The sequence below is a fragment of the Lissotriton vulgaris genome, chromosome 10 (assembly GCF_964263255.1).
Source record: "Lissotriton vulgaris chromosome 10, aLisVul1.2, whole genome shotgun sequence".
NCBI lineage: Eukaryota > Metazoa > Chordata > Amphibia > Caudata > Salamandridae > Lissotriton > Lissotriton vulgaris.
This window is the reverse complement of record NC_141698.1, coordinates 547,981,097-548,007,509: the sequence shown is the minus strand read 5'-3', so window position 1 is coordinate 548,007,509 and position 26,413 is coordinate 547,981,097. Positions and strand designations below refer to the sequence as shown.

The 26,413-nt window shown below is 50.5% G+C and overlaps 1 protein-coding gene across 3 annotated transcripts in view; it reads right to left on the bottom strand.

Annotated features, from left to right (window-relative positions):
* Positions 1-26,413, bottom strand: part of SLX4 (SLX4 structure-specific endonuclease subunit) — a 590,413-nt gene that overhangs the window by 444,040 nt on the left and 119,960 nt on the right. For all 3 annotated transcript variants that reach the window (XM_086941400.1, XM_086941399.1, XM_086941398.1), the window contains exon 6: positions 1,320-1,534. In XM_086941400.1, coding sequence (XP_086797526.1) covers positions 1,320-1,534 — 215 coding nt within the window. The remainder of the gene's footprint in view (positions 1-1,319; positions 1,535-26,413) is intronic.

Below are 26,413 nucleotides of genomic sequence, written 5' to 3'. Positions count from 1 at the left end.
GGTATGCACAGGGACACCAAGTGTGCCCCCAGCAATGCCTGAAAAGCATTCACTGAATGCACCCGCCCAGCCCCAATACACTAAAGCCTGTCTGGGGAGGTGGTTACACCTACCTGTGACAGGAAACCTATTGTCCAGGTCTCCCCTGTCGGAGTTTTGTCCAGCAGCAGGAGGTCAGACTCGTGTCTGTGGCAGCAGCATCCATTTTGTGATGCTGGGGCTCTTTTAATCTATCACCGGTCAGGTAAGGGTGTACATGTCTTCTCCCTCTAGAAGGGTGGAATTCTACCCCCGCCGCCAGGACTGGCGAGGGGAGTAGGATTCCAAAGTGTTTGACACCAAACACAACATGTTTTGATGCAGCCATTCCAAAGTTAGCATTTACCGCGAGGTTACAATGCACTTAAGAGTATATGGTATGGCTGTATCACAGAACAGCATCAGAGAATAGATTCCGAAAGCTGCAGAGGGGTCCTGCTCATGCATGGGCACCCTCTCACAAAAAAACCAAGTACTTTGCCTTCAGGATTGTCAAGGCCTGCTATAGGAGTGACTTATAGGTTTATATGTGTCTGTATTTAAAGGTAGATATAGGTAGCCTATATCTTAGTAAGGGGTGCAAGCACCACCTTACCCAGGCTGCAGTAGCAGACCTGTGGTGCCATTTTGGAAGGCTTCCCAAGGGTGGCATAATACATGCTTTAGTCCCTGGTAGGCCTCTGGGGTACCTATGCCCTTGGTACCTAAGGTACCATATACCAGGAACTCACAAGCGTAACCCAGTAACCAATCTGGAGTGTACCTAAAGTACATGCAATCAATTTAGAGAGGAAGCAACTAGGCTGGGTTCCTGGTTAGCAGGGCCCCAGCCAGACTAAAGTCGACAAATCAGTGAAACACTAGCAAAAAGTGGGGGTAACCATAGTAAGCAGGTCCTACACCCTTAACGAAACGTAATATGCTGATATTTCTCTTCACAATGAATAAGTGTTTTATTTTGACCAGCAGTCAATGGATAAAATAATCACTCGGAGTCTGTACAAATGCTTAGCTCTGTGGTCAGTAGGAGGATTATCGGTCTATTTATCAAGCTATTTTAGATGCTTGCAAGTTACAACATCTGGAATTTGAGGCTTCAAACTCTCTTCAGGCACTCAATATCAAGAAAAAAGAAGCTTAGCAACCCAACCTTAAATCATAAGAAAAAAATTAAAGTATACTATGGTTTTTTCTGCTCAATCGCGAAGGACCAGGTTTCATGCAAATTACCTTCAAGACCAAAATACATATATAGATAGATCTTTAAAACCCCACAGTACCTGCTCCAGGTCTCATCTTTATGGGCAGGGTAAGCCCTGGCTTAACAGTGGCCATAGGTAATGCACCATCCTGGCTCTCCTGTTCCAAAAGCGACCTTGACATCACCAGGGCAACCAACATGTCTTCTGCCTTTGACATCTCACTGTTAGGCTTGTGCTTCTTGGGTGGTGCAGAGTCCTTCGCTGACCCTTTGCGCTTGGTCCTCCCAGCTGTGCTGCAGTGATTCAAAAGCAAGAAAGGATTGTGAACAGTTGGAGATAGATGCTGGATACACATTTTGAAGCTTTGATCTGGTATCCAATCAAACAGAGAGGTACATGAAGGTAAAGTGCCCATGGTATCTTAAGGAGCAGTAGCTCTGCAATTTGTGCTTGCAAATTGCAATTCAGTACTCAGTCTTTGCTCCTGGTCCTTCAAAACCTACTTGCAATGGCTAGCATGCCACAAGCAGGTCCAAAAAAATAAAGTATGTAGTCGCTTAAAAGGCTTTTTGAGGTCCATCAATGTGCAGAAAGTCTCTCAACAAATAAGCTTCACCTCTTACCCAGGCATCACCAACTACAACACACAGTTGATATATGTTTGTGAGGTAAGTGAAGTTGAAGCACAGCTTACTGAAATTATAGCATGGCTGAGTTGGTGCAGTAAAGGAGGGACGGCAAAGACTATCACTAGAGGCACCATGAAGGTAATGTTTCTGTTCTCTTGAGTACTCCTCCCCATCTGACCCAACTGGCTGGTTATCTGATTTCACAGCATACTGGAATTTGGGGGGGGGGGGGGTGAGGTTTGGGATCTATAATGGAAATGTGTTTTCAGAATGACAAATTCTGTCTTTGCTATGACTAAATGAATATCAGAGGCCAAACTCCTCTAATTTTGTAATTATTTAAAATGCAAAATACAATCTACTTAGTAATGGGTGGCAGCGCTGCTTTGCTGTCACAAGAAAGACAATCATATGTCACAACAAGAAACTGTGAACGACTGAACGTTTTTTTCCATTTAATTGGTAATATTTCACAGAGCTAGAAACATTCAGCCTATGCAAGGGTCTTTAACTTAAGAGACATAGGGCCTAGGCAGTGGAGGAACAATCTCATCATTCACATAACATTCCACATAACAATCTTGGCCATGATGGCGGACGGCTGAGAAGTGTTTTTGTGTCTCTCTGCTCCCCACTGCCAGGCCCGGCGTTTAATGTAGCATTACCTCAGGTTTCGTCCCCAGAGACGTTGGTTGGTGCAGCCCGGGTGGAGGAGAAGATGTAGGCACTGCAGAGCGTCCCCGTTTGGCTCCCTTGTGTGGCACACCGAATTAATTGGGGATTGGAGTTGCAAGGCATGGACGCCTGACCTACTGCGAGGGGGCGCTGGGCTGTGAGCCACGAAGATATGGGGCTAGGCCCGCTGCGGCGCTCGTCTCTGCAGGCGGCTGGCGAAATGCTGGTGCCTTCTGCAGAGGCCAAACTACAGCAATAGACAGAGGCCGTGGAGGAGTTACCGCCTGAGATAATGGCGTGCCCTGGGCCTGACAGAGGCCCCGTGTCAAGATGGACCCTTGGGGGCTCCTGTGGCTGGGACCTTGGAGAGGGGATCGTAGCTCCGGAGGAGCAAAGCGGATCGCCCCGGTAGGAGGAAGTGGTTGTAGCTGCTGGATTACCTTGTGGTGTCCTGTCTGCCCAGAGTGCGGGGCTGTGGTGCAGCGGAGTTTCGGGCCCTGTGTGTGGGTCATCTGTGAGGGGGGGCGGCTGCCTGCGGGGTTTCAGCGACCTTCCCACCTCACCCCCTCAAGAACTTTGCTGAACGGACATCCAGGGTCCCCTGCAGGACCCAGGCCGAGGTGGCTCCAGGATACTGGTTGAGTCCCTGCAGGAGAACCTTCAAGTTTTTTAAAACAGAAGTCAAACAGAAGTCAAAAGAAACACAGTGAGATCTGAATGGGCTGGGCGAGAGGGTCTCCATGTTTGAAGACCATCAAATGGTCAGAGAAGAAGAGCTAGAACAGCCAAAACAGGAGAACCTATGCCTTAGGGACCAGAACCTGGATTTCCAAACACACACAGAGGACCTGGAGAACAGGTCCCACAGGAACAATATTCAGATCCGTGGAGTTCCCTCTGGATCTGAGGGATCGAACTTCACCCCCTACGTGCATGCCCTATTCCGAACCATTCTTGAAGCAGGCCAGAGTTAACTATCCAACTTGATAGCACACCCTTAGTGTGAACCAAGCGTTCGCCTAAAGCCGCGCCACAGGACATTCTTACTTGTATCCACAACTATCCCTTAAAGGAGTGGATTCTCCAGAAGGCCAGAGACAAACACCCTCTACACTATCAAGGCTCTCACCAGGTCCTCTATCAGGACCTTGCAGTGTCTACCCTCCAGAAACGAAAAGACTTCCGCCTCATTACTTTGCACTTTTGTGTGGCAGGTGTGCGCTATTCCTGGGGGCATCCCTTCCATATCATCTTCAGACATGAAGGGAAAGTGCATCAAATTAGGTCCCTGGAGGACGCACGTCACATATTGACTTGGGGGACGACCCTCCTGCAGCTACTCGAGACAGCAGACAGGGAACAGACCGATCGACCAACCGAGTGAGGGGAGGCCCTGGCGCTCCTCCGGTTGGTTCCCGACTGGATCAGCAAAACTGTGGAATTCCCTGCCCAGTAACTTCCGCACCATTGAAACTGAGACCCTTTTCAGGAAAATGGTTAAAACCTGGCTTTTTACGGCGGATTAGGGCTCGGAGACCTGGTTTGTGTCCATCCTCTACTGCACTACTGGCCTCTTTAGTGCCGGGACACCTTTGTTTGAAGTAGCTGTGGCGCTTTACAAGTGTCCGTATTATTATTAATATTATCCTGACACCATAGCCAGAGAGAAACAGGCAGTCACTGATACCTCAGCTGGAAACTCTTCGAGGCCAGCATCACCTTAACGGGGGGAGATTGTCCTTCCTCCGGATGTCCTGTTCCTGCTCATCTGCTTGCAGTTCCTTACTTTTCTCTCTAGCTTCGCCTTGACACAGCACAGAGGCGCTGAATAGGCAGGGAGTGGGGGCTGCACCTACGACCCGACTAGTGACTAAATTGACACACCAGAAATTGACCCTAACCTTCTCTAGTTCTAATATTCTGTTGTTATTGTTTGTTGGGATTTTAGGTCGTTTTGAATTTTCTTGGTTGTATAGACCTGGGAATTTCTGTTGTGAGCCCTTGCCCTCCACACTCTTCAATCACAGTCATCTCCGTCTACACCACACGCACGGCCCTCTGCACACACAAATAGCCTGGGCATAGCACTTACCAATTGTACCCTATGTCAGACGACTAAGAATTCTCCCTTTAAATGTCAAAGGCCTCAATCACCCCCTGAAGAGGAGCTCTATCTTGTCTTATCTGGAACACTCTCTGGCACACGTATGCCTATTACAAGAGACCCACCTTCTTACTAGGGATGAACACAGGCTCTGTTTCAAACACTTTCCATGCTGAGCAAGTCAGCGGGGTGGCCATTTTAGTCTCCCGACACTTCAAGGTTAGCCAAAGAGGCCGAAATACGGGGAAGAATTTTGGCATACTCCCTACAAATAGGCTCTGAAACAATCACTTTAGGCTCTATATGTTCGCTCAGTGACAGTCAGGAGGCCTTTTTAAAACAAGCAGTGACAGAGATCATGGGAACCTCCAACCACCTAGTCTTAGTGGGGGGCAACTTAAACCTTGTCCATGACAATGTCATGGATCGATCTGCACAACGAGAAGGGCAGACGGGCACTCTCTCTAAAAAGAGCCTGGCCTGGCCCAACAATAGGGGGCTCATCGATCTTTGGAGGAACACACACCCGCAGGTCCGCGACTATATAATTTACTCATACGCCGGGAAAACATATGCCAGGCTAGACTTTCCTGTGGGAGCCTTGACCTGGTCTCTTTGGTGCAGGAGGACGCTATTGAACCCTGATCCTTGTCGGATCACTCAGAGGTTGCGATCTATATAGATATCCCCAAACATCGTCAATCCCCAAAACTTAGCGCCTGTGAGATAGTCTTTTACAACGTAGACCAACTCACTAGAACAATTAAAGATTATCTGGCTATCAATGACAACCAAGAAACAGGAACTGCCATTTTGTGGTATGCACTGAAGGCTGTGGTCAGGGGTGAGATGACTGCCATATCAGCGATGAAAACAAAGAACGTAGGGATAAACAGAACAATATTTCTAAACAAGTTGGGGAACTTAATGCATACATAAAAGTACTGGTGCCCATCAGGGTTGGATGCAGTTGGAGACAGCGAGAACTCAACTAGCTGGAATCAATACCGATAGGGCAGAATATGCAGCACTCCGCTTAAAGCATCAATTTTACGTTGGGGACGATAGGGCAGGCCACCTCCTCGCCAATAGACTGATGATTCAGTGGCAAGAGCAGCAGGTCCATGAGGTCCTAGACTCTGAGGACTGGGCGCAGACCGAAGATTCCCACATAGCTGAGGCCTTTAGAGATTACTATCAAACGGTTTACTCATTGCAGAGCCTTCAGCCAGAGGACATTTTGTCGTACCTTCAGGCAGCTCAAACATCTATTCTCACCTCGAAACAAAGGGAAGGTCTGGACTGCCAGATCACGATCAAGGAAGTCATTGCATGTATAGCCGTTCTAAAGGTATCTCGGTCTCCTGGGCCGAACGGCTTCCTAGCCATTTTTTATAAAACCTTTTGTCTTATCCTGGCACGCCTCCTCACCAGACTCTTAAACGCTCTCAGGTCCTTGGCGACCTTGCCTCCTTCGATGAAAATGGCCATCATGGGTACAGGCCGATCTCCCTTTTGAAAATAGATTTAAAAATATTCTCAGGTATCCTAGCGGCACGCCTCAATCCCTTACTTCCGGGTCTCATTGACCCGGATCAGGCTGGGTTTTTTCCACAATGCTGATGCGGGGTTAATACCCGCAGGGTCCCCCACCTCATCGATAAGGCCCAGAGACACAGCCAAGATCTTATGATCTTATCGGTCGACGTTGAAAAAGCGTTAGACACATTGGCCTTACCTCATGGCCACTTTAGTACATTTCGGCATGGGAGGACAGATTTAGAAACTGGATCACTAGCATTTATGACAGCCCCACTGCTGTCATTCGGATAAACGGACATGCCTCCTGCCCATTCACTATTAATAGAGGCACCAGACAGGGATTCGTGCCGCTGGCAGCAACACGCCACACCCTCTCCAGGCTCGGGAGGACGGCGGCAGTGAAAATGGCAATCGTACCCAGATTCTTATACCTCTTCCAAGTATTACCATTGGACCCACCCCCGGGTTCCATTCGATCACTTTAGCGTGAGGTAAACCATTTTATCTGGGCAGATAAACATCTCAGATTACGTAGAGATCTAACCTAAAGACCACCGTCAGAGGGCGGCTTGGGGTCCCGGATATCCTCCGGTATTACCAAGCTACACAGATCAGAATCTTTGTCGAATGGTCATGTACGGAGCGAAAAGCACTGGCTCTATATGGAAAAAGCCCTTGCAAGACAGCCCTTGTGGAAGATTCCCTTTGTCCCAAAAAGCGCTCGTCACCCTAATTTAGATCTTTCCTCTATTACCAAACCAGCTATGGCAGCCTGGGACAAGGTAGCGACACGTAGACATCTCACCTTGTTTCCGTCACCCTTAACACCTATTGTAGGGAACCATGACTTTATCCTGGCCCTCTTGGACTCTGGGTCCCACCGTTAGACCCAGGCAGGTTGTAGATCGGGGGTGGGGGGGCATCTGTTTGATGCCGAAGGTCACTTCCGATTTAATTTGCTCTGCCAAGACCACGATCTTCCTGAAGGAGAGCGTTGGCACTACACTCAAATACGCCATTGGGTGCCACAGCCCTCTGTCTGGCCAGAGGCACGTCACCTCACCCTTTAAGAACGCTGGCTCCTTTCTAGCACATCAGCCACATGCCTTATTATCCAACTACATAAACTACTGGACCCTGAATGCCCAACCGCAAAATCCCCAGGTTAACAGCGGTGGGAAGAAGAAATAGGAAGAGAACTGTCTCTGAAAGAATGGGACGACATCTACTATCGCGCTCGACACACGCCTCACAATATCAAACGTGTTGAAACAGCCACAAAAATCATTACGTATTGGTACCTCACCCCTAGTAGACTACATAAATACAGAACATTACTCCACCTGACTGCTGGCGCCTATGCGGTTCCGTAGGTTTGTTACTTCACATATTATGGGAATGCCCGAAATTAGCTACGTACTGGGAGCAAGTCCTTAAGGATATAGGTACACATCTCGAGACAAAAAATCCCTATATTCCTGGCAAACATCCTCCTTGGCCTCCCTAATGCACTCACCTTCCCATTAAAGAATCGTAGAGGCAGGCAGATTAGTTTAGAGATGCTGTTGGCTCTTTTAATGCACTGAGGAACTCAAAACATTCCCACCCAATTAGGATGGCTACAAAGACTTTGGCATATAATGGGGACGGAGCGGATTACCCTTACTCTGACAAATCAAAGCTCATCCATCTCCAAACTTTGGAAGCCTTTTGTAGCCCTCCTTACAACAGAATTCCGGGAACTCACCTGCCCCAAGTATCTACACCAACTTTGTCTATCAGAGTCAGACACTGCTCTAACATATCACTGTGAATTTGTGTTGGCGGTTGGGAGAACCACCTCTTTCTCTTCACTACTTATTATGTAGGTTGGTTGGGTGGGTTAGTTATTTGGGTCGGGGGTGGGAGTTATAGTAACATCTGTTGATACCATTACTACCAGAGGTTACACATCCTGTTACATACGATTGTCGTTATTGATATGCAACCATAACAATCTTGAAGTAAACATCTCTATCCCTGCTGCAAATGACAATACGGGGCGATTCGGATGAAAGAGACAGATGCTTGCCAGTACTTATCTTACAGGAAACAATCACCAAAATGGGATCTTCAAAGTCAACATGTCTATCTGATGAGAGCTTATAGGCTTAAAAGATTTCTTTAAGCACAAGGCAATTTAATTCTTACTCAGGGCAAGGATCATTACTAGGTGGATGAAGTTGGAGAATCCTATGGGTCTACTGTTCAGGGAAGCAGCCTTGGTAACTGTCAATGGCTGAGATTAATTCAAGCATTCCACCTATCACGATTTTTGTATTCCTCAGTGAGATGTCCTAGGTGCGAAGGGTATGTCCAGATGTGGTTCTCGTGCTCACTGCGTCATTAGATCCGAGCTGCAACCTACGTGGGTACTTTAGCCTGAAACTGGTCTGAAGTTGCTTGTTATCCAGTTCAAAAGGGTCTAGGCCCAGCAATTTGGGTTGACTGTTCCCATAGGAGCAGGACAGAGACTAGTTATCATATGGCTTTTTAGGGCTCTCCCCTCGTGATGCACTGCGCAGCGGTGCTCGCGCAGGCGAGCCGTTTTGTAGGGGGTTTAGAAACTGACCCTGGAATCGCACACGCTCGTGCATGTGCTTTTCCTTTTGGGTTCCGCTATTCGGCTTTGTGTGCACGTGTGTTTTTTAACAGAGCACGCAATAGGCCAAAGGCGGGCGCCTTGCTCCACCCATGGCCTATTGGTGTCTGTTACGTGCACCAAAGCCCATATGTCTTCAATTATCATGCCCAGACACGGGCGCGATAATTGAAGACATATGGCTCACAGTGGCGCGCGCGCGCACCACTCGCAGGCGGTTTTTTTTTCCGCTCAGCCGGAGCGCCCGCGCCCTGCAGAGCTTTGTCTTTACTGTGACAGTCGTTTGGCACCGGAATATACCACCGCCGCTATGTAGATTTTGCTAGTGCTGAAGTATAATATCTCCAAAATATTGTTCCACGCTATGTCCCTAGGCCCGGCCACCTACGTCCACAAAGCAAACTAAGCAGTCCGTTATTAGCTTCTTACTCCCTAGTACTGTGCTAGTCTTCACCTCATCCCAGGAGCCTGCTTTTAAAAAGGGGGTCTCTTTTATTCTAGGAGGCCCGGGTGTACTGAGGCAGCCTCCTAGAGTACAGAGTTTATCCACTTCAGCGAGAGGGGCTGGGGTGAGCTCTTAATGCCCCCTGGGAGAGGCCGGAATCCCTATGCACGAGGTGTTATTCACTAATCATGGCTAAAAGAGACAGGGCACCAGCATCACTGCGCGCCTCCCCCGAGTGGACAAGGACTGGAAGCTACATCCGGAAGAACCGGCTCCTATACCGGGGACTCCACTGCACACCTGTCAATCACTCATCCACGCAAGGCGCCACCCACTCACTGGGCAGCTACTGTACCTAGACCTGCCCTCCTCTGACTGTCGGTACCCTCGAAGACCTCTCACTAAGCGAGTGTGGGGCCCCAGGAGTGTAGGAGGAGAGTGGGGACGCACACAGAGCCAGCTACATGGGTACAGTCAGTGGGCGCAGGCACAGCAAGGAAGAGCAGCACACGTACAGAGTGGGCACTGGGGACTGCACACAGGACAGTGGCGCTTAGTGTAAACGCACCCAAGGGCCACGTTCCAGAGTGTCGAGAGCACTTACCACGATAGATCATTTCTTAATTACATTTGCTTCTAAGTGTTATGTAACTACGAAAAACGAGAATCCCCGCCACATTCTCAACTCATTTTTGTTTTAATCAGGAAACCGGAATTTTGAATCGACCCCATTCTGTATACAAATGTGGAAATACAGGGGAAACTGGTAGAAATACAGGGGAAACTGATTGAATTATGAAACCTTCAACAACACGGATTATCACATTTTTTTGTTTTTACAAACTCACTTCCTCCCACCGTCTTTCCGATATAAAGCGAGAGACCCCGACAAAGAAAGCCGTGAGTGAAAGGGAAAGTGCAATATCGATAGTACGGTTTGGGTACTGTGATTGCACATATTTAAACGGAATAACGTCACATATGTGAATTATTTTCAGAAATTCGCAATGTCATGTTAATTATGGATTTCAATTAATGAGGCACCTAGTGAATATATAAATACACTGCAACATACAACAGTATAATGTTCTACTGGTTAAAGACACACATTTCTGCCTGATAAAGCATGGAACAGACATGCTATATAAAGAGCACCTGTATAAGATGGGCCAAAAATTCCACCTCCGGGTTCTGGAGACACTTAGGCAATTCCTCGTATGCTAGCTTCTAGTTTATTTTCATGCCACCAGAGCTCATTGGTAGCATAAAAAGACCGGAATACACGCCCTTATTATGACTAGAATAGTCACATGTGCACAGCAGCTCCACCAGACCAAAATAACACTCCCTTTCATTTTCGTTCTATTCTTATCTTTTTATTCACCACAAAACTCCAACAATAAACGTTAAAAGAAGAAAACAAGCATTTGCGATGCAATAGATCTCACATTATTTAGGTTTAAAGTATTTTATTCATGACAACATGTAAGGACGAACAAACATTTCAAGAGAATGCCGTAGGGCGGAAAAGCAAGTGTCCAAAAGTACCGTTAATGAATACCCATCCGTTAACTCCGCCAGCGCTGTGATAGAAGGCACCAGTCGCCTCAACATGTTATGACATTACCCATGAAACCCCCCCACCCAACATGCCCCCCAAACACCCAAACTCCCATCCCCCCCTCCCATTCCCACCCCCGTCCAGTGCACAGTCCCCGAGCTCAACATACATCAGCGCCACAATACGATGTAGAGAAACTCACAGAAAGATCAAGGGGCAGACTCCACCTGGGCTGGAAGCCTCAAAAGGCGGAGATATTTGGGACAGGTAAGTTCCTTAAATTCAGTAAGCAATAGGGAGTGAAATGGTTGCCAGAGCTCCCTAAACTGGTCCACATCCCCCGCCACCGTGAGGGACAGCTTCTCCATACCCAACACATGCCACAACCTGTGGAGCCAGCCAGTAATAGACGGGGCTGTAGCAGTGTGCCAATGAATCAGGATGTTCTGGACCGCAGAGCCCAGAGCTATAGCTATTTGTCTTCCTCTACGGGAACGAAGGGGATACATCAGATCATTCGGAAGTCCCAGCAGGGTATAGGCAGGGAAACGTGGCAGTTCAATTTCAAAAGCAGAGTCAATTTCATCCAACACTTCCTTCCAGTAAAGTTCTAGGAGCGGGCAATCCCACAGTATATGCGTAAGAGTACCCTTATGTCCACACCCTCGCCAACATGCATCCGCTTTACTACGGTCAAACTCATGCACTCGTTCCGGTGTGTAATACCAATAGGTAGAGATTTTAGTCAAGGTATCAGTGAGTCCCATGTGGTAGGCAGAATGCCGCGCTCTATAAGCTATGTGTTCCCATTCCTTAGGGCTCAACGTCCTCCCCAGCTCCCTCTCCCAACGCTCTCTCCCAGGGTGATAAAAGTGTGTTGCCGGGGGCTGCAGCAGCTTGTACAAGTCAGCGATCAGTTTGGAGTCCGAAGTCCGTGTCATGAGCCAGTGTTCATAAGGGAGAAAAGGCCGGTCGGCCGTCTCTCTTACCTGCGGGTGGAGGGCCCAGTGGCGGGCCTGCATGTAATGAAGTCGCTCCGTTTCTGGAAGTGAAAACTCCCGGCGAAGTTGGGGAAAAGGAACCACCCCCTCTGGGCCATAAAGATGACACAAGGCTCTGCACCCCGCCTGTTGCCACCTCGCAAACGCTCCCCTCTCCATCCCCGGGGCGAAGTCTGGATTATCCACCAGTGGAGTAAGCGGGGACGGGAACGTGGTGAGGTCACGTAGAACGCTCGTAGCGTCCCACACCCGCAGTGGCACCCTCGTAACAAAGGAGGCATAGAGATTTCGGGGCCGATGTGGGCGACGCAGGAAGGGGATTTCCTGCAGCGGTCTCCCAGCCACCGCCTGGTCCTGAAAGAGCCAGTGCTTATCAGACTCCCACCTACTCCATTCCACCAGGAATCGCAGCTGTGCTGCCTGGAAGTATTTGCGAAAGTCTGGGATACCCAGTCCACCTGCTTCAGGGGCCAGCAGCGAAAGGGCCCTACGCAATCTAGGCTTCTTCCCCTGCCAGACAAACCGAGAAACGTCGGCCTTTAATTGCGAGATCCATCCCCCGGGTGGTTGGAGCGGCAAGGCCCGAAAGAGGTATAACACCTGAGGCAGAATCGTCATTTTGACAGCAGCTATCCTGCCAAGCCAGGAAAAAGCGCCTCGATTCCATCGGCCCAATTCTTCCTTGATCTTGGCCCCCAGGGCTCGATAGTTTGTGGACACCATCGCCGCCACGGTAGGTGCAATCTGGATGCCCAAATAGGGCACTGCTCCCGAGGACCATACCATGGGAAACCGCTGCTGCAGACATGCCCTAGTGACCGGGTCCAGGGAGATATCCAGTGCCACTGATTTCCCCATGTTCATCCGAAATCCAGACACCGCGCCAAAAGAGGATATTTCCTCCATGCACGCCGGGAGAGCCACAGCGGGCCTGTCAATGGATAAGATAACATCGTCAGCGTAGAGGCTAACAGCGTGTGTGAAGGCCCCCATCCGGATGCCGGTCACTCGCGGGTTATCCCGCACCCGCTGGGCAAAGGGCTCCATGTAGAGCGCAAAAAGCAAAGGTGAAAGCGGGCAACCTTGCCTGGTGCCCCGTTCAATGTCAAAGGAGGTAGAAGCGTGCCCATTAACGCGGACCACTGCCGATGGACGAACGTAGCAATTAAGGATCATGGTGCGGAATTTCTCACCTATACCCGCTTTCATGAGCACCCGCTCCAGGTAAGGCCAGTGGACTCGGTCAAACGCTTTCTCTGCGTCCACCGCCAACATCAATCGCTCCCCCGGAATCCGAGAGGCCTTCTCTAGCAAATGAACAATTCGTTTCGTATTGTCCACCGTCTGTCGCCCCGGGACAAAACCCGCCTGGTCAGGATCGATAAGGCCGGGCAGGTGGAGAGCTAGTCTAGCAGCAAGGATCCCCGTATACAGTTTTAAATCAATATTCAGGAGGGAGATCGGCCGGTAGGATCCACATTGCTTTGGGTCCTTACCTGGCTTAGGGATAACCGAGATCGAGGCCCTGAGCAGATCAGGCGGAATGGCCCCTGCCTCCGCAAAGGAGTTGAAGAGACGCGTCAGGATGGGCGCCAGTGTCATGCAAAACGTTTTATAATACAGCGCAATATAGCCGTCTGGGCCCGGTGCCTTTCCGTGCTTGAGTCGGGCAATGGCAGAAACTACTTCTTCGATCCTAATGTCCCTGTCCAGGTAGTCCGCCTGCACGGGGTCCAGAGAGGGAAGCGTGATCGAGGCCAGATATGTGTCCATCGCCTCCTCATCCGGAGGGTCCCCAGTATAGAGGTCTTTGTAAAAGCCCCGAAAGACCGCAGCTATCCGCTCGTCTTCAATTTCCGGCATGCCCATCGGGCCAGAGATCTCCTTGACCAGCTGGCTCTGCCGCGCCACGCGGAGCCTGTTAGCCAACAACTTGCCACAGCGGTCCCCTCCAGTATAAAAGGCGTGACGCAGCCGTAGAGCTGCATACTCCGCCCGGTCGAGGTCCAGGGCCGCCAGGAGCTTCCTGGCTTCCTTGAGCTGCCGCCAAATTCGGGGGGCCCCGGTCCTGCGATGGATCTGTTCCAGTTCCCGAACACGATCTGTAAGCTCATCTCTCTTGGCCTGCCGCTCTCTATTGTCCGCTGAGGAAATCTCTATAAATTCCCCAATGATGACTGCCTTCAATGCCGCCCATTGCGTGGCTCGACTAGTGTCTGCATTATCGTTATGGGATTGAAATTCCTGAATCGACTTCTCAATGCGAGCCACCACTTCCGCCCTATGCAGCAGCGTATCCCGAAGGCGCCACGTCCGTGGGCGGAGCGCCGTCGGGGGCATAGTTAACAGGACCTCGACCGGGGCATGGTCCGATAGGGAGATCACACCCATTTCAGATCCAGATGCTAACGATTTCACTGGGGAGGTAACCAACAGATGATCTAACCGTGCGTACGTTTTGTGGGCATGGGAATAGTACGAGTAGTCCCTATCTGTCGGGTGCAAATGTCGCCATATATCAACTAAGTCCACCTCGTCCAGCTGAGCCTTACGGTCCGCCGAGAGTTCTCCAACCTGGGGGGAGCTCTGCGCCGACCTATCCAGTGCAGAGTCGAAGACAATATTGAAGTCTCCCCCGAGTATGACATGTCTATCCTGGGAAGATGTGACCTCCTCGATCGCCGCCTGAAGAAAGCGGTCCTGACGGTCATTAGGACTATAGAGGGATCCTATTGTGAAGAAAAGACCCCCCCATCCGAAATCGATAGGCCAGTAACCTACCCTTTTGTTCAGCAAATTTGTGGAGAACCTCCCCCTGGAAACGCCGCGCCACCAGAATCGCCACCCCAGCTGTTTTAGTGGTGCATGAGGAAAAGAATTGTGAGGGGAATTTGTGTGAGCGGAGTCTATGAGTGTCCTGTGACAGTAAGTGCGTCTCCTGGAGGAGACAGATATCTGCCTGTGTGTTCTCTAAAAGTGAAAGGACGGCCCGCCTCTTCACAGGATTATTCAGACCCCGGACATTCAGGGTCACTACCTTACAAGTGGTTGGAGGCATGAGTGGTGTTGTAGTAGAAAGCAACAAGGACCCTCCGCAAAAACCGGAGGACAAGAGCGTCATTCAGCCCGTGGTGCAGCAGAGTACCACGCATAGAGCATTGACACAAAAAGCAGACAGTTCCAGGCAAACCATAAGGCAGGCCAACTAACCCGCAGCTCCCCGCCCTCAAGAAACATCCGGCAACCCCTCCTTCCTCTCCCCAACATCCATGCCAAGCAGAGAGGCAGATCGCCCCGTTGAAGCCATAGCCAAACAGAAGCAGATCAACAAGCACAAACAATGTCAAAATGACCAGGAACCCTTGCGTGCACTGGACAACCCTCCCTCCCCATCCCAAACCCCCAAACCCCATTTCCCACTCCATTCCCCAACTCCCCTCGCTCCCCCCAACTGTTCCCCGTCTGCCCCACCCCCCCTCTCGTTCCCGGCCCCCTCCCGCAACTGGGACCAGATCAACAACTTCAACCACCCCCTCCTCTACCCCCAAAAAAACTTGTAGACCCATTGTCCCAGTCCGGTCCTTGTCGGACAAGCCTGCGGAAAGTCAGGAAAAGTGGACGTCCAGCCACCTCGCACCCCCCATTCCCCCACCCCCCCCAGACCCTCAAACCTGCAGCTCCACCACGGCGATGTTGATCTCCCCCCGGAGTTCACTTATGCTGTCAGCGCCACCACAGACGCAACATCAGCTCCAGCTCTTCCCTGCACTGTGGCGTCCGACTCCGCCTGGGCCGTAGGAGAGTCCGGCCGCGACAAGGAAGTAGATGATCGCCGGCCGGGGACTGTCTGCCAACCGTCTCTGGTAACACGGCTCCGGCGCGGAGTGTGAGCTCCGTCCTCAGTGGCTGTGATCCCCAGCACGCTACATGTGTCCTGAAGAGAACGCAGCTGGTGCAAAGTTCCGTTCCACCTGAAAATGAGCCGGAAGGGATGTCCCCATGAATATTGAGTGCCATGCTCCCTAAGAAAGTCAGTCGCAATTTTAAAAGCTTTGCGTTTTTGCAGAGTAGATGCGGCCAGGTCTTGATAGAGAGCTATCCGGTGGCCTCTGAATTCCAGGGAGGGTCTCCTCCGGGCCTCCCTCAGTATCCGCTCCTTAAGAGGATAGTCCGGCAGGAAGGCCAAGATGTCAGGAGGAGGCGCTGAATTTTGGCGTTGCGGGCCTACCCTGTGCGCCCTGTCAATCCGAATGGTGAAGTCAGCCGGTTCCCCCAGCACCTCTCTGAACAGCTCCCCGAGGTAAGTCGCCACATCTTCCCCTTCTTCCCGGGACGGCACACCCCGGACGCGGATGTTGTTTCTCCTGGAGCGATTCTCAAGGTCCTCAGTGTGTGACTGCAGGTCAAGGTGCTGTTCCCGGAGTCGGATGACCTCCTGTTGCAACTGTGTAATTTCTTCGTCCCTAGCGTGGCCCGCTTCTTCCACCGTGGACACTCTGTCACCGAGACCGTCCACCTCTCTCCGTATCTCACGGACCTCACCTGCGACCTCTTGCTTAAGTGTCTGAAAATCGTCCCTCAATGAGCTGAAGAGGGACTCTAGGAAGGACCTCGTAACCGGGGGTTCTCCTCCACTCGCTCCCTGGGCACCGCTCGAGTGGGGTGGGGATGGGTGACCTCGGTCCTGTTTCGCACTGCCCCGGCTCAGCATCTCTGGCAGTGTGCGGTCCCCCTTCCGGGTCCCCTTGTTGTTCGACATGTTGGCAGCCGAGGAATTCTCCTGAAAGTCCTACAGCCCAATCCTAGGTGCAACTTCGGAAGCGAGCTGCCGGACTCCCACCAGTGGTCGGTGTCCTCGATGATAGACCACCCCCCCGGGCCTCCAGCACCAGTCCGCCCGGCCCTGCTCTCCTCTCTCGCTGCACAAGCCTCGCGGCCTCGGGCACGGCGTCACTCACGGCACCGAGGGATCGCCCTCCAAGCTAGGCCACAGCAGGCCCTCAGGGGCCACGTGGGGGTTGCAGTAATGTCCGGGCGGACCTTCCCGTTTTCCACGATCAGGCTCAGAATGCCACCAGGGGTCCCCCTGAGGAAGGGGTCCGTCCCAGTTCCACCCCGGTGGCCAAGTGCAAAGGCGGGAAGAAACACAGGAGCCCAGTTCCCGGTCCCCCGAGGCCTCGAGGGGTGATGGCCGCCACAGTCCTCTCCGTTGTTCCCCAGCTGCCTAACTCACCACAGGGCACTGCTTCCGCCCAGGAGTGCCGCTCCACGTTCCGCAATGTCTACCAGGGGGCCGAGGGGCCACAGCTGTGCAGCGTCTCTGAGGCCTGGGGCGCAGGCCGAGGCCACGGCCCCGCACAGCAGGAGGCCCCAAGTCCGGCACCTCTCCTTCCGCACCCCCGTTCCACGCTCCGGCGGCGTGTCGCAAGACCAGGCAGGTCCAGGCCCCCGGCCTCTACTGCAGTGAGAGGCGCAAGTATCCGGTGCAGGCGGGCTGGGTCCGCGATGCTGCCGCAATCACCCGGCCGACGTCTATGGCCGGGCAGGATCCGATTCTTCCTGTACAGCCTATCCAGCGGGCCCCAAGCCGCTCCTCCGCATCAGCCACTGCCAGTTTTCAGGTCTTGCCCTGCAAACCCTCCGGGCAGGCAGTCGTGCTCCAGGCCTTGCCACTCCGCCCCTGGTTGCCAATGTCTCTCTGTGGCGGCCCGGAGGGGCTTCCCTTTTGCTCAGCCCCCAGCCGCGATCTCCACCCTTTGCGGCCGTCCTCCTGAATGCCACCCGGGTGGTCGCGATGGGCTTCCGCAGCTTCCGAGGGTCAGGCACTACTTCGGCCGGCAATGCTCGGGGGGGGTCTCTCCTGCGCTCCTGAGGTGTGGGTGTTGCGCTTCGCCGCTCCCGGCGTCTCCCGTCAGTGAGCCGCTCTCCCAAGGGGCCCTGGTGTCTCCTCTGGGCGCCCGCGACGTCCCGCCCCCTGCCGGTTCCTGCACACCGGAGCTGAAATGCTCCCCGGAATCCCACCAACCAAGTCCGCTGCCTCGGGCCAAGGCCTGCACCCCTGCCGAGTGCACTGACCTGTGTCCAGCGAGCCCCTCCTTCGGTCCGCCTTCCCGCGGCTCGGGCCTCGCGTCCCTCCTCAGCCCAGGCCAAAGCCGCAGATTTTGTTTGCCGCCAGTCCGGCCTCCGGGGGGGGGGGGGGGGGGGGGGGGAGGGCGGTGCCTCTCCGGTGCGGCGCGGTCCTGCTCCGGACACCGTCAATCGTCGCCACGGGCCGCCAGTTCAGTCCCGTGCAGCCCCACTCCGGCCCTTCCGGACCCTCGATCATCCGCCTCCTCGCAGTGCGCTTCGGCGTCCGGCCTACGCAACTGCTCCGGCCCCGGACGCCTTCGCCCAGACACCCGGCTCCCCAATGTCGGCGTTTCCGCGCACTGTGAGCCTCGGTCACCGGCTGATAGCAATCCGGCCGCTTCCTCTGCTTTCCCCGCTTCCCACAGCAATTCCGGGGGGGAGAATTAGCTTATATCAGGGCTTGGGGCCTGGGTGGACACGGGAGCTCCGGAGAACACGTCCGCCTACCCCGTCATCTTGGCCACGCCCCCATCTCACATTATTTAAGTTTGAGCTATTGGTGTTGCATTATTTAACAATGCCAATAGCTCAAGCTTAAATAATGCGAGACCTATTGCATTGCAAATGCTTGTTCCTGTTCGAGGTGGCATGGGGAGAATGAAAGATTGACTGGGATTTGGTACAGAGTAATTACTAGTGGCTGAGATTAATTCAATGACTTCACCCATCATTTCTTTTTGCCTTTCTTGGAACCTACTGAAATGACATTTCACCACATCATTTAAGAAACCTTTGGAAACCCCAAGCAACATTACAAATACTGGCCCAAGACTAATTTGTAATGGTTGAGCAAAGTAATAGAATGTGTATGTTGCCAAGCAAGAATCTATGCATCCTGAAGAAGAGCAGGTGCTAGCCCCCTACCAATTTGGATTTGACAAAGGCTTCAACACCAACACAACCATACTTAAAGTCTTGGACGGCATTCATTGCATGCTAGACAATGGCAAGGGCTGCAACTTTCTTTATTTTTATGGGTAGTGGTTGATGAGACTGACCATCAAACACTCAACTTAGCCATTAAATCTTGCACACCTTTCAAAGGTGAAGTCATATGATGGGTCTCCTCATTCCTTAAACAGTTGGTTAGGCTGGGTAACATCACTACTTCTGTACCTATCTCAGTCAAATACAGGGCCCCCTGAGGATGCATCCATGTGCTTATGATCGTCAAAATGTACAAGATATCACTGAATCTTGCTGGAGGAGGATATTGTGGCAATTCACTAGTACGCTGCTGACAATTGTTGGTCTCACAAAGCACTCATTGCCAAAGTAGTCCTTGGCCCTGAAGAGAACTACTTTGAGTGTGAACGTGCTCCCTTATGAAAGAGCAGAATAACATGACTCAGTGACAATAGCCATTTTTTACCCCGGAGTTTTATATGGCAAGAACGGGCCCTGAAGGTATCAGAGCACTTTACATGAGCACCAGTTGCGTTACAGACTGACACATTCATTTTTTGTTGGGCATGGGGAGATTAAGTGATTTGCCTAGAATCACAGGATGTTGAGCGTCCCTGCCAAGGCTCGAATTCGGTTCCCCAGCTTCGAGGTCAGACACTCTAGTTATTAGGCCATATCTTCTCCCTGAAGTGGGCTGACCCACTGCTGCATGTTGTATTCTTAAGTGAGAGGAAGAAAAATATGAATGACACAACAACAGACTAACGGATGAAGAGAACTAGCTCAAAGCCCCTATAAATAACATTATGAATACAATTTTAACAAAATCAAAATGTTTTTGCTCATGCCACTAAAAAATTGAAACCTCTCCTGCATCCAAAGCACTTCTGCAGTGTTGTATAGGACAGCCCCCATCTTGCTCAGACTATGGCAACTCCATTCTCTCAAGAATTTTCAGCTTGTTTAGCATCAATGAAAGCAAATGTACTTTCCGTGGCCAAGCTCATATCCGGAATCAGAAAATAGGACCATATCTCACTAGTAGTAAAGGGCCTTTATGGGCTTCTTATAGAAGCACAATTTAATTATATGCTAGCAAGCTGCACTCTTAGGGCTCTCAAAATCTCTGGTTGCAATAAGAACTTGAGGACCCTTGCTAATTTAAGGTTCAAACAAAAAACATTGACATCATGCAAAGCGGTCACGCCGCAATCATTAGCCAATGCACCCCCTTCTTTTGGAGAACACTACCAGTTGACCTAAGATGCTAACAAGCCCTGCAATTCCACAAAAGACTAAAAAAAACACTTTTTGTATCCTATTTTGAGTAGTTACTTTCCTCCAGATAATATTTCCACCTCTTTTTCCTACCTCCCCCCTCTCTTTCTCATCTGAAGCCTCTTCTTTTCTCCCCCATTATGGGTAAACCTCCAGCTAGTCTAGTTACCTATGCAATACTCTCATACATCCCCCTATTTAAGTTGTCAGACCCCCTTTTCCCCTTCCTTTACTTTCATTTCTAATTTAGCTCCCCCCATTTGTACCTATATATCTTTTTCTGTCTTCCTCTCTTTCAACTATCGACCAAATCTATGGTTGTTGGTCTCATGCCCCCAAACTGGCAACCATATGCCTTTATTTCCACAGTTTCATTCTTAATTCACCAATCGTCGGCTTAAGGGCCATCATTTAATTTACTAATCTCCGATTGCTTTCACCACATGCTTTCTTTAGATACTGCTTTTTTATGTATAACAATGAATGCATCATATAATCATTCTACTTCCTTGTAAGGGGTTGACATGCACTTCCAAGTTGTTATAATGTGCAGTGCACTAATAACCGTTAATTTGAGTTGAGTTTCCTGAAAATTAAAAGTTAATAAATCATTCCCAAAAAAACAAAGACTTCAGAAAGCTTCAAACAAGTCTTAGATAGTCTAAATTCCTCTTTAATACCCAATCCCATCATAGTCATTTACTTACAGAGGACTTCCTTTCTTGGATTCTTTCTAGTTGCACTCCTAAGAACTATCTTTTCTACAGAAATTCCTAAAGCACACAAGGGATGGAAGAATCCCCTCTCACTAGTTGACTAGAAGATCTATAAACTCAGGAAACATTAAAACATTTGTGCAAGAGAATTTTGACGAGTTCGGTTTTCAGTAGCAAAAATAGTATCTTACAGCCTACATCAGGATTTTGTGGCAGTTAGTAAAACTTCTAAAAGTGTGCTTCCTCTAGCGACAGGTATGAGGCTTAATACTGAGAAAGTCTGCTTATGCTTTTCTTTTCCCCATCAAGAAGGGACATTATAACTAAGAATACTTCTGAGGCACTAATCCTAGATCTAAACCACAATGTGACACAGAGAAACATACGACGCTGTCCTTGAACGTTTATGTAGTAGTGTGGTACATAAGGGCTCACACAACTTTAGAGAGATATTTATGTCTAAAAAACATGGCCTTGAGCTGCCGGAAGTTGAAAAGCAGATCCTTTGTGAGGAGAAGTCAGAGAGTCCATGAGACTGATGGCTTTGGCAACGTGCACTTCAACCATACTCACATGAGTCTATTAACATTGTAACATGAAAGTCCGAGGTTGGCCCTCCTTTATCGAACTGGACTCTGCAGCCCACAATTAAAGAGATTCCAATACATGTCTGGGAACTGTGAACTTACTGGACTTAACATGTATTTACTGAACCAAGTTCCTAGTCAGACGATGCAGCAGAATCCCGATCTGAAGTTGTGCCAAATATACAACATAGATGGAAGAAGCCAATTACTAAGGAGATTGTAAACTGACCACAAAGTAATCACAAGTGAAGTGGCTAAAGGTAGGATTCACTACATAGTTCAGAGAGGTAATCCTCTAAGGAAGTAAATGTGTGAGACCCACAGAAGTCTCTGGATGGGAACAAATGGAACTTTTCAGATTAATTGAAAAACTCACTTCAAAAAGAACATGCTTCTGACAAGCAGTGAGTGAGTGGGGTTTGTTTAGCCACGTATCGGAACCACAAATAATACAATTTTCCCTGAAAATAAGAAGAAATGCCCGCCACCGGTGAAAGAGTCTTTAAGAATGCCCACTGCTTCACTGCCCAAGACTATTGCTTTGTTTGAATTTGCCAATTCTTTACTTGAAAATGTGATTAATATTTTGAGCTGGTCTATTGTAATTTTGATATTATTTGCAACTGCATTGTCACCTTGAGATTGCTCTTAATGTTTTTGAGTTTTAGGGCTTTCCCCTCATTATTACCTTTTTCTACAATATAAAGCTGTAGAAGCTTCAAAAGTCCACGCAAGAAGGCTTCCTCGCCGCCATCTTGATTAGGCTGGTAGTTGTGCCACTCCCAGCAGCTATATTGAAAGCAATTAGCAATATAGCCTTTCAGTCTGCAATATGTGCTGGGCAATAGAGGTTATTTACACTCAGTTCAACCACGGATGCACGCAGAGGGTGTCCAAAGGTGGGCCCGTCTGCAGCCATCAACCTGGAATGCTGCCTCCCTCTCTTCTAAGACACCATCTTCACCTTGGCCCATGGTTTAGGCAAGACGAACAAGTTACTTACCTTCGGTAACGCTTTTTCTGGTAGATACAATATCTGCCTGTGGATTCCTCACCTTGTGAATATCCCCCTTGCGCCAGCAACGTTCGGAAAATTCTTCGTAGCACGCCGGCGTGGACGACGTCATAGGAGCACGGCATCGCGCGCGACTCCGTCTGACGTCACCGACTCCTCATAAGGCCCACGTCGGCGTGATGACGTCAGTTCCGCCCTTTTTTCCGTGCCTTCGAGGCACCCGGACGGACCAACAAGAACACATATATATATATATATATATATACAATGTACACAGTACATGCAACCAAAAATAATTAAAGTGCAAAACTATACAATTTCAGATATACAAAATCATAAATACATTTGCACACAAACCCAGGTATAGCAGAGTGGACAACGGGGAGGCGGGTGGGTCAGTGAGGAATCCACAGGCAGATATTGTATCTACCAGAAAAAGCGTTACCGAAGGGAAGTAACTTGTTCTTCTGATAGATACATCTGCCATGTGGATTCCTCACCTTGTGAATAGAGTCCCACAGCAGTCCCCACTCCCGGAGGAGGGTGACCACTCTGCTATACCAGGAAATCCTGGAGAACAGAGCGCGCGAAGTGGCCGTCCCTCCTCACCTCAGCATCCAAGCAGTAGTGCTTCGCAAAAGTGTGGAGGGAAGCCCATGTCGCGGCCCTGCAAATGTCCTCAACAGGAACACCTCTAGACAATGCAGAAGTAGCAGACTTTGCTCTAGTTGAATGAGCTCTAAAACCCTCAGGAGGGTCCTTACCCGCCAGAGAGTAGCAAATCTTGATGCAGAGAATAATCCATCTGGAAAGTGTGCGCTTGTGCACCGCTCTGCCCTTCTTGCAGCCAGCAAAACCCACGAAGAGCTGATCGTCAATACGATAGTCTTTAGTCCTATCAAGATAGAAACTAACCGCTCTCTTCGGGTCCAGGCGATGAAGCCTCTCCTCCTCCTTGGAAGGGTGTGGGGGAGGATAAAAGGTAGGAAGGGTAATGGATTGTCCTAGGTGGAAGGGAGTTACCACCTTAGGCAGAAAAGCAGCCCTGGTCCTGAGAACCATTCTTTCAGCATGGATGGACAAGAACGGGGGCTTGGAACTAAGAGCCTGAAGCTCACTTACCCTCCTTGCCGAAGTAATTGCAACCAAGAAGACCGTCTTAAAAGAAAGAAGCCTCATTGGACACTTGTGTAAGGGTTCAAATGGAGAACCCATCAGATAGGTTAACACAAGATTCAAGTCCCAATGAGGAACAATAAAGGGAGAAGGAGGGAACTTATTAGTAAGTCCCTTCAAAAATCTTAATACTACAGGAGATTTAAAAAGAGAGGGCTGATCCGGCAAACAGAGAAATGCCGATAAGGCCGAAAGATATCCTTTGACAGTGGCAACAGCAAACCCTTGCCGTGCCAGAGAAAGAGCAAACAACAAAATGTCAGACAAATGAGCCTTTAACGGGTCAACATCCCTCTCCCTACACCAAGAGACAAACTTAGACCACCTATACGAATAGATGGACTTGGTGGAGTCGCGCCTGGCAGACAGAATGACATCCACCACATCATGAGGGAGAGAGAAGGAATTCAGATTGCCCCGTTCAATCTCCAGGCATGAAGGTGTAATGTCTGGAGGTGGGGTGTAGAACCTGCCCCTCCATCTGAGAGAGGAGGTCTGCCCTGAGAGGGAGACGGAGCGGCGGGTGAGAGGAGAGGTGGAGAAGATCTGTGTACCACACCCTTCTTGGCCAATCCAGGGCGACCAATATGACTTGGGCCCGGTCTTGGCGAATCTTCCTCAGAACCCGAGGAATCAAGGGTATGGGAGGAAACGCGTAAAGGAGTGACCTCCCCAGCTCAACTGAAACGCGTCCCCCAATGCTCCTTGCATCGGATACTGGAGACTGCAGAATGACGGGCAGTGAGCATTCTCGCAAGTGGCAAACAGATCCACCCGAGGAGTTCCCCACATCCGAAAGATGTCGTGAACAACCTCCGGGTGAAGCCTCCACTCGTGATCGGCAGAGAACTGCCGACTGAGAACGTCCGCACGTACGTTCAGGACTCCGGCCAGATGATTTGCCATCAGACAAATCTGGTGGTCCTGAACCCAGGACCAGAGACGCAGAGCCTCTTTGCAAAGACACCACGACCCTACTCCTCCCTGCTTGTTGATGTACCACATCGCGGTCGTGTTGTCCGTTAGGACTTGGACCGACCGACCGCGAAGGGAAGGGAGGAAGGCCTTGAGCGCCAGACGTATGGCCCGCAATTCTAGAAGGTTGATGTGAAGCAACCTTTCCTCTGGAGACCAAAGACCCTTGACCTCCAGATCCCCCAGATGAGCACCCCACCCTAGAGTGGATGCATCCGTTATCACCGTGGCCACCGATGGAGGAAGCTGAAAAGGCTTTCCTTGTGACAGATTGCCTTCCACGCCCCACCAAGACAGATCCGCTGCAGTTTCTCTGGAGATCTTCACTGACTCCCCGAGATCTCCGTTGTGCTGATACCACTGCCTGCGGAGGCACCACTGGAGTGCCCTCATGTGCCAGCGTGCATGGTTGACCAGGAGAATGCAAGAAGCCATCAGACCGAGCAGGCGAAGGACCTTCAGGACTGGAACAACCGCTCCATTGTGAAATAAAGGAATCATTTCCTGAATGTCGCGAATCCTTTGTGGAGGAGGGAATGCACGACATACAGTAGTGTCCAGTACCGCACCTATGAACAGGTTGCGCTGGGAGGGCACAAGGTGAGATTTGGGCACGTTTATCGAAAAACCCAACCTGAACAACAGCTGCGATGTCTCTTGCAGGTGATGAAGCACCTTCTCGGGCGACTCCGCTTTGATTAGCCAGTCGTCCAGATACGGGAATACAGGTATCCCCGACCTCCTGAGATGTGCCGCCACCACTGCCATCACCTTGGTGAAAACTCGAGGCGCAGTAGTAAGTCCAAACGGAAGGACCGCAAACTGGTAGTGTTGCGAACCCACCGTAAAACGGAGATACTTCCTGTGCGACTTCAGGATCGGGATGTGGAAATACGCATCCTGCAAGTCGATCGACACCATCCAGTCTTTTTCCAACAGCGCTTGAAGAACCTGCGCAAGAGTGAGCATTTTGAATTTCTCCTGCTTGAGATAGAGATTCAAAATCCTGAGGTCCAGGATTGGACGTAACCTGCCATCCTTCTTGGGGATCAGGAAATACCGGGAGTAGCACCCCTGACCCCTCTCCTGCTCCGGGACCACCTCTATCGCACCTTTTTTGAACAAAGCCAGGACTTCTTCCTGCAGGCGAATAAGGTGGTCCTCCGAACAAAAACCCCGGCAAGGGGGGTAATTGGGAGGGAACTCCTGGAAAGGAAGAGCATACCCATTTTCTACGAGATTGAGAACCCAAAGATCTGATGTAACCGATTCCCAATCCCGTAGAAAATGAGTAAGCCGACCCCCCACCGGAGCCACATGATCCAGAATGGCGGATCTAGGGCTGCTTTGCTGCAGAGGGAGGGGGTTGATTAATAGAGGAGGAGGAGGAGGCCTGGCGTCCACGACCACGGCCCCTTTGCTTTCTTCTGTAAGATTTATACAGAGGATTCTGTCGCTGCTGCTGCTGCTGCTGACCTTGGTTGTAGGAACGAAAAGTGGATCTGCCAAATCCCCTGAACTTCCTAGTCGCAGATCCCCTTGTCTGAAGGCCCAAAGACCTCGCCGTAGCCCGGCTGTCCTTGAATCTCTCCAGAGCTACGTCAGCCTTCTTACCAAAGAGGCCTGTCCCATCAAATGGCAAGTCCAACAAGGTAGACTGTACATCAGAAGAAAAATCGGAGGACTTAAGCCATGCGGCCCTTCTTGTTGCAACAGTAGAGCCCATAATCCTGGCAACAGAGTCCACTGTGTCCATACCACTCTGTATAACCATACGAGCTGCAGCCTGAGT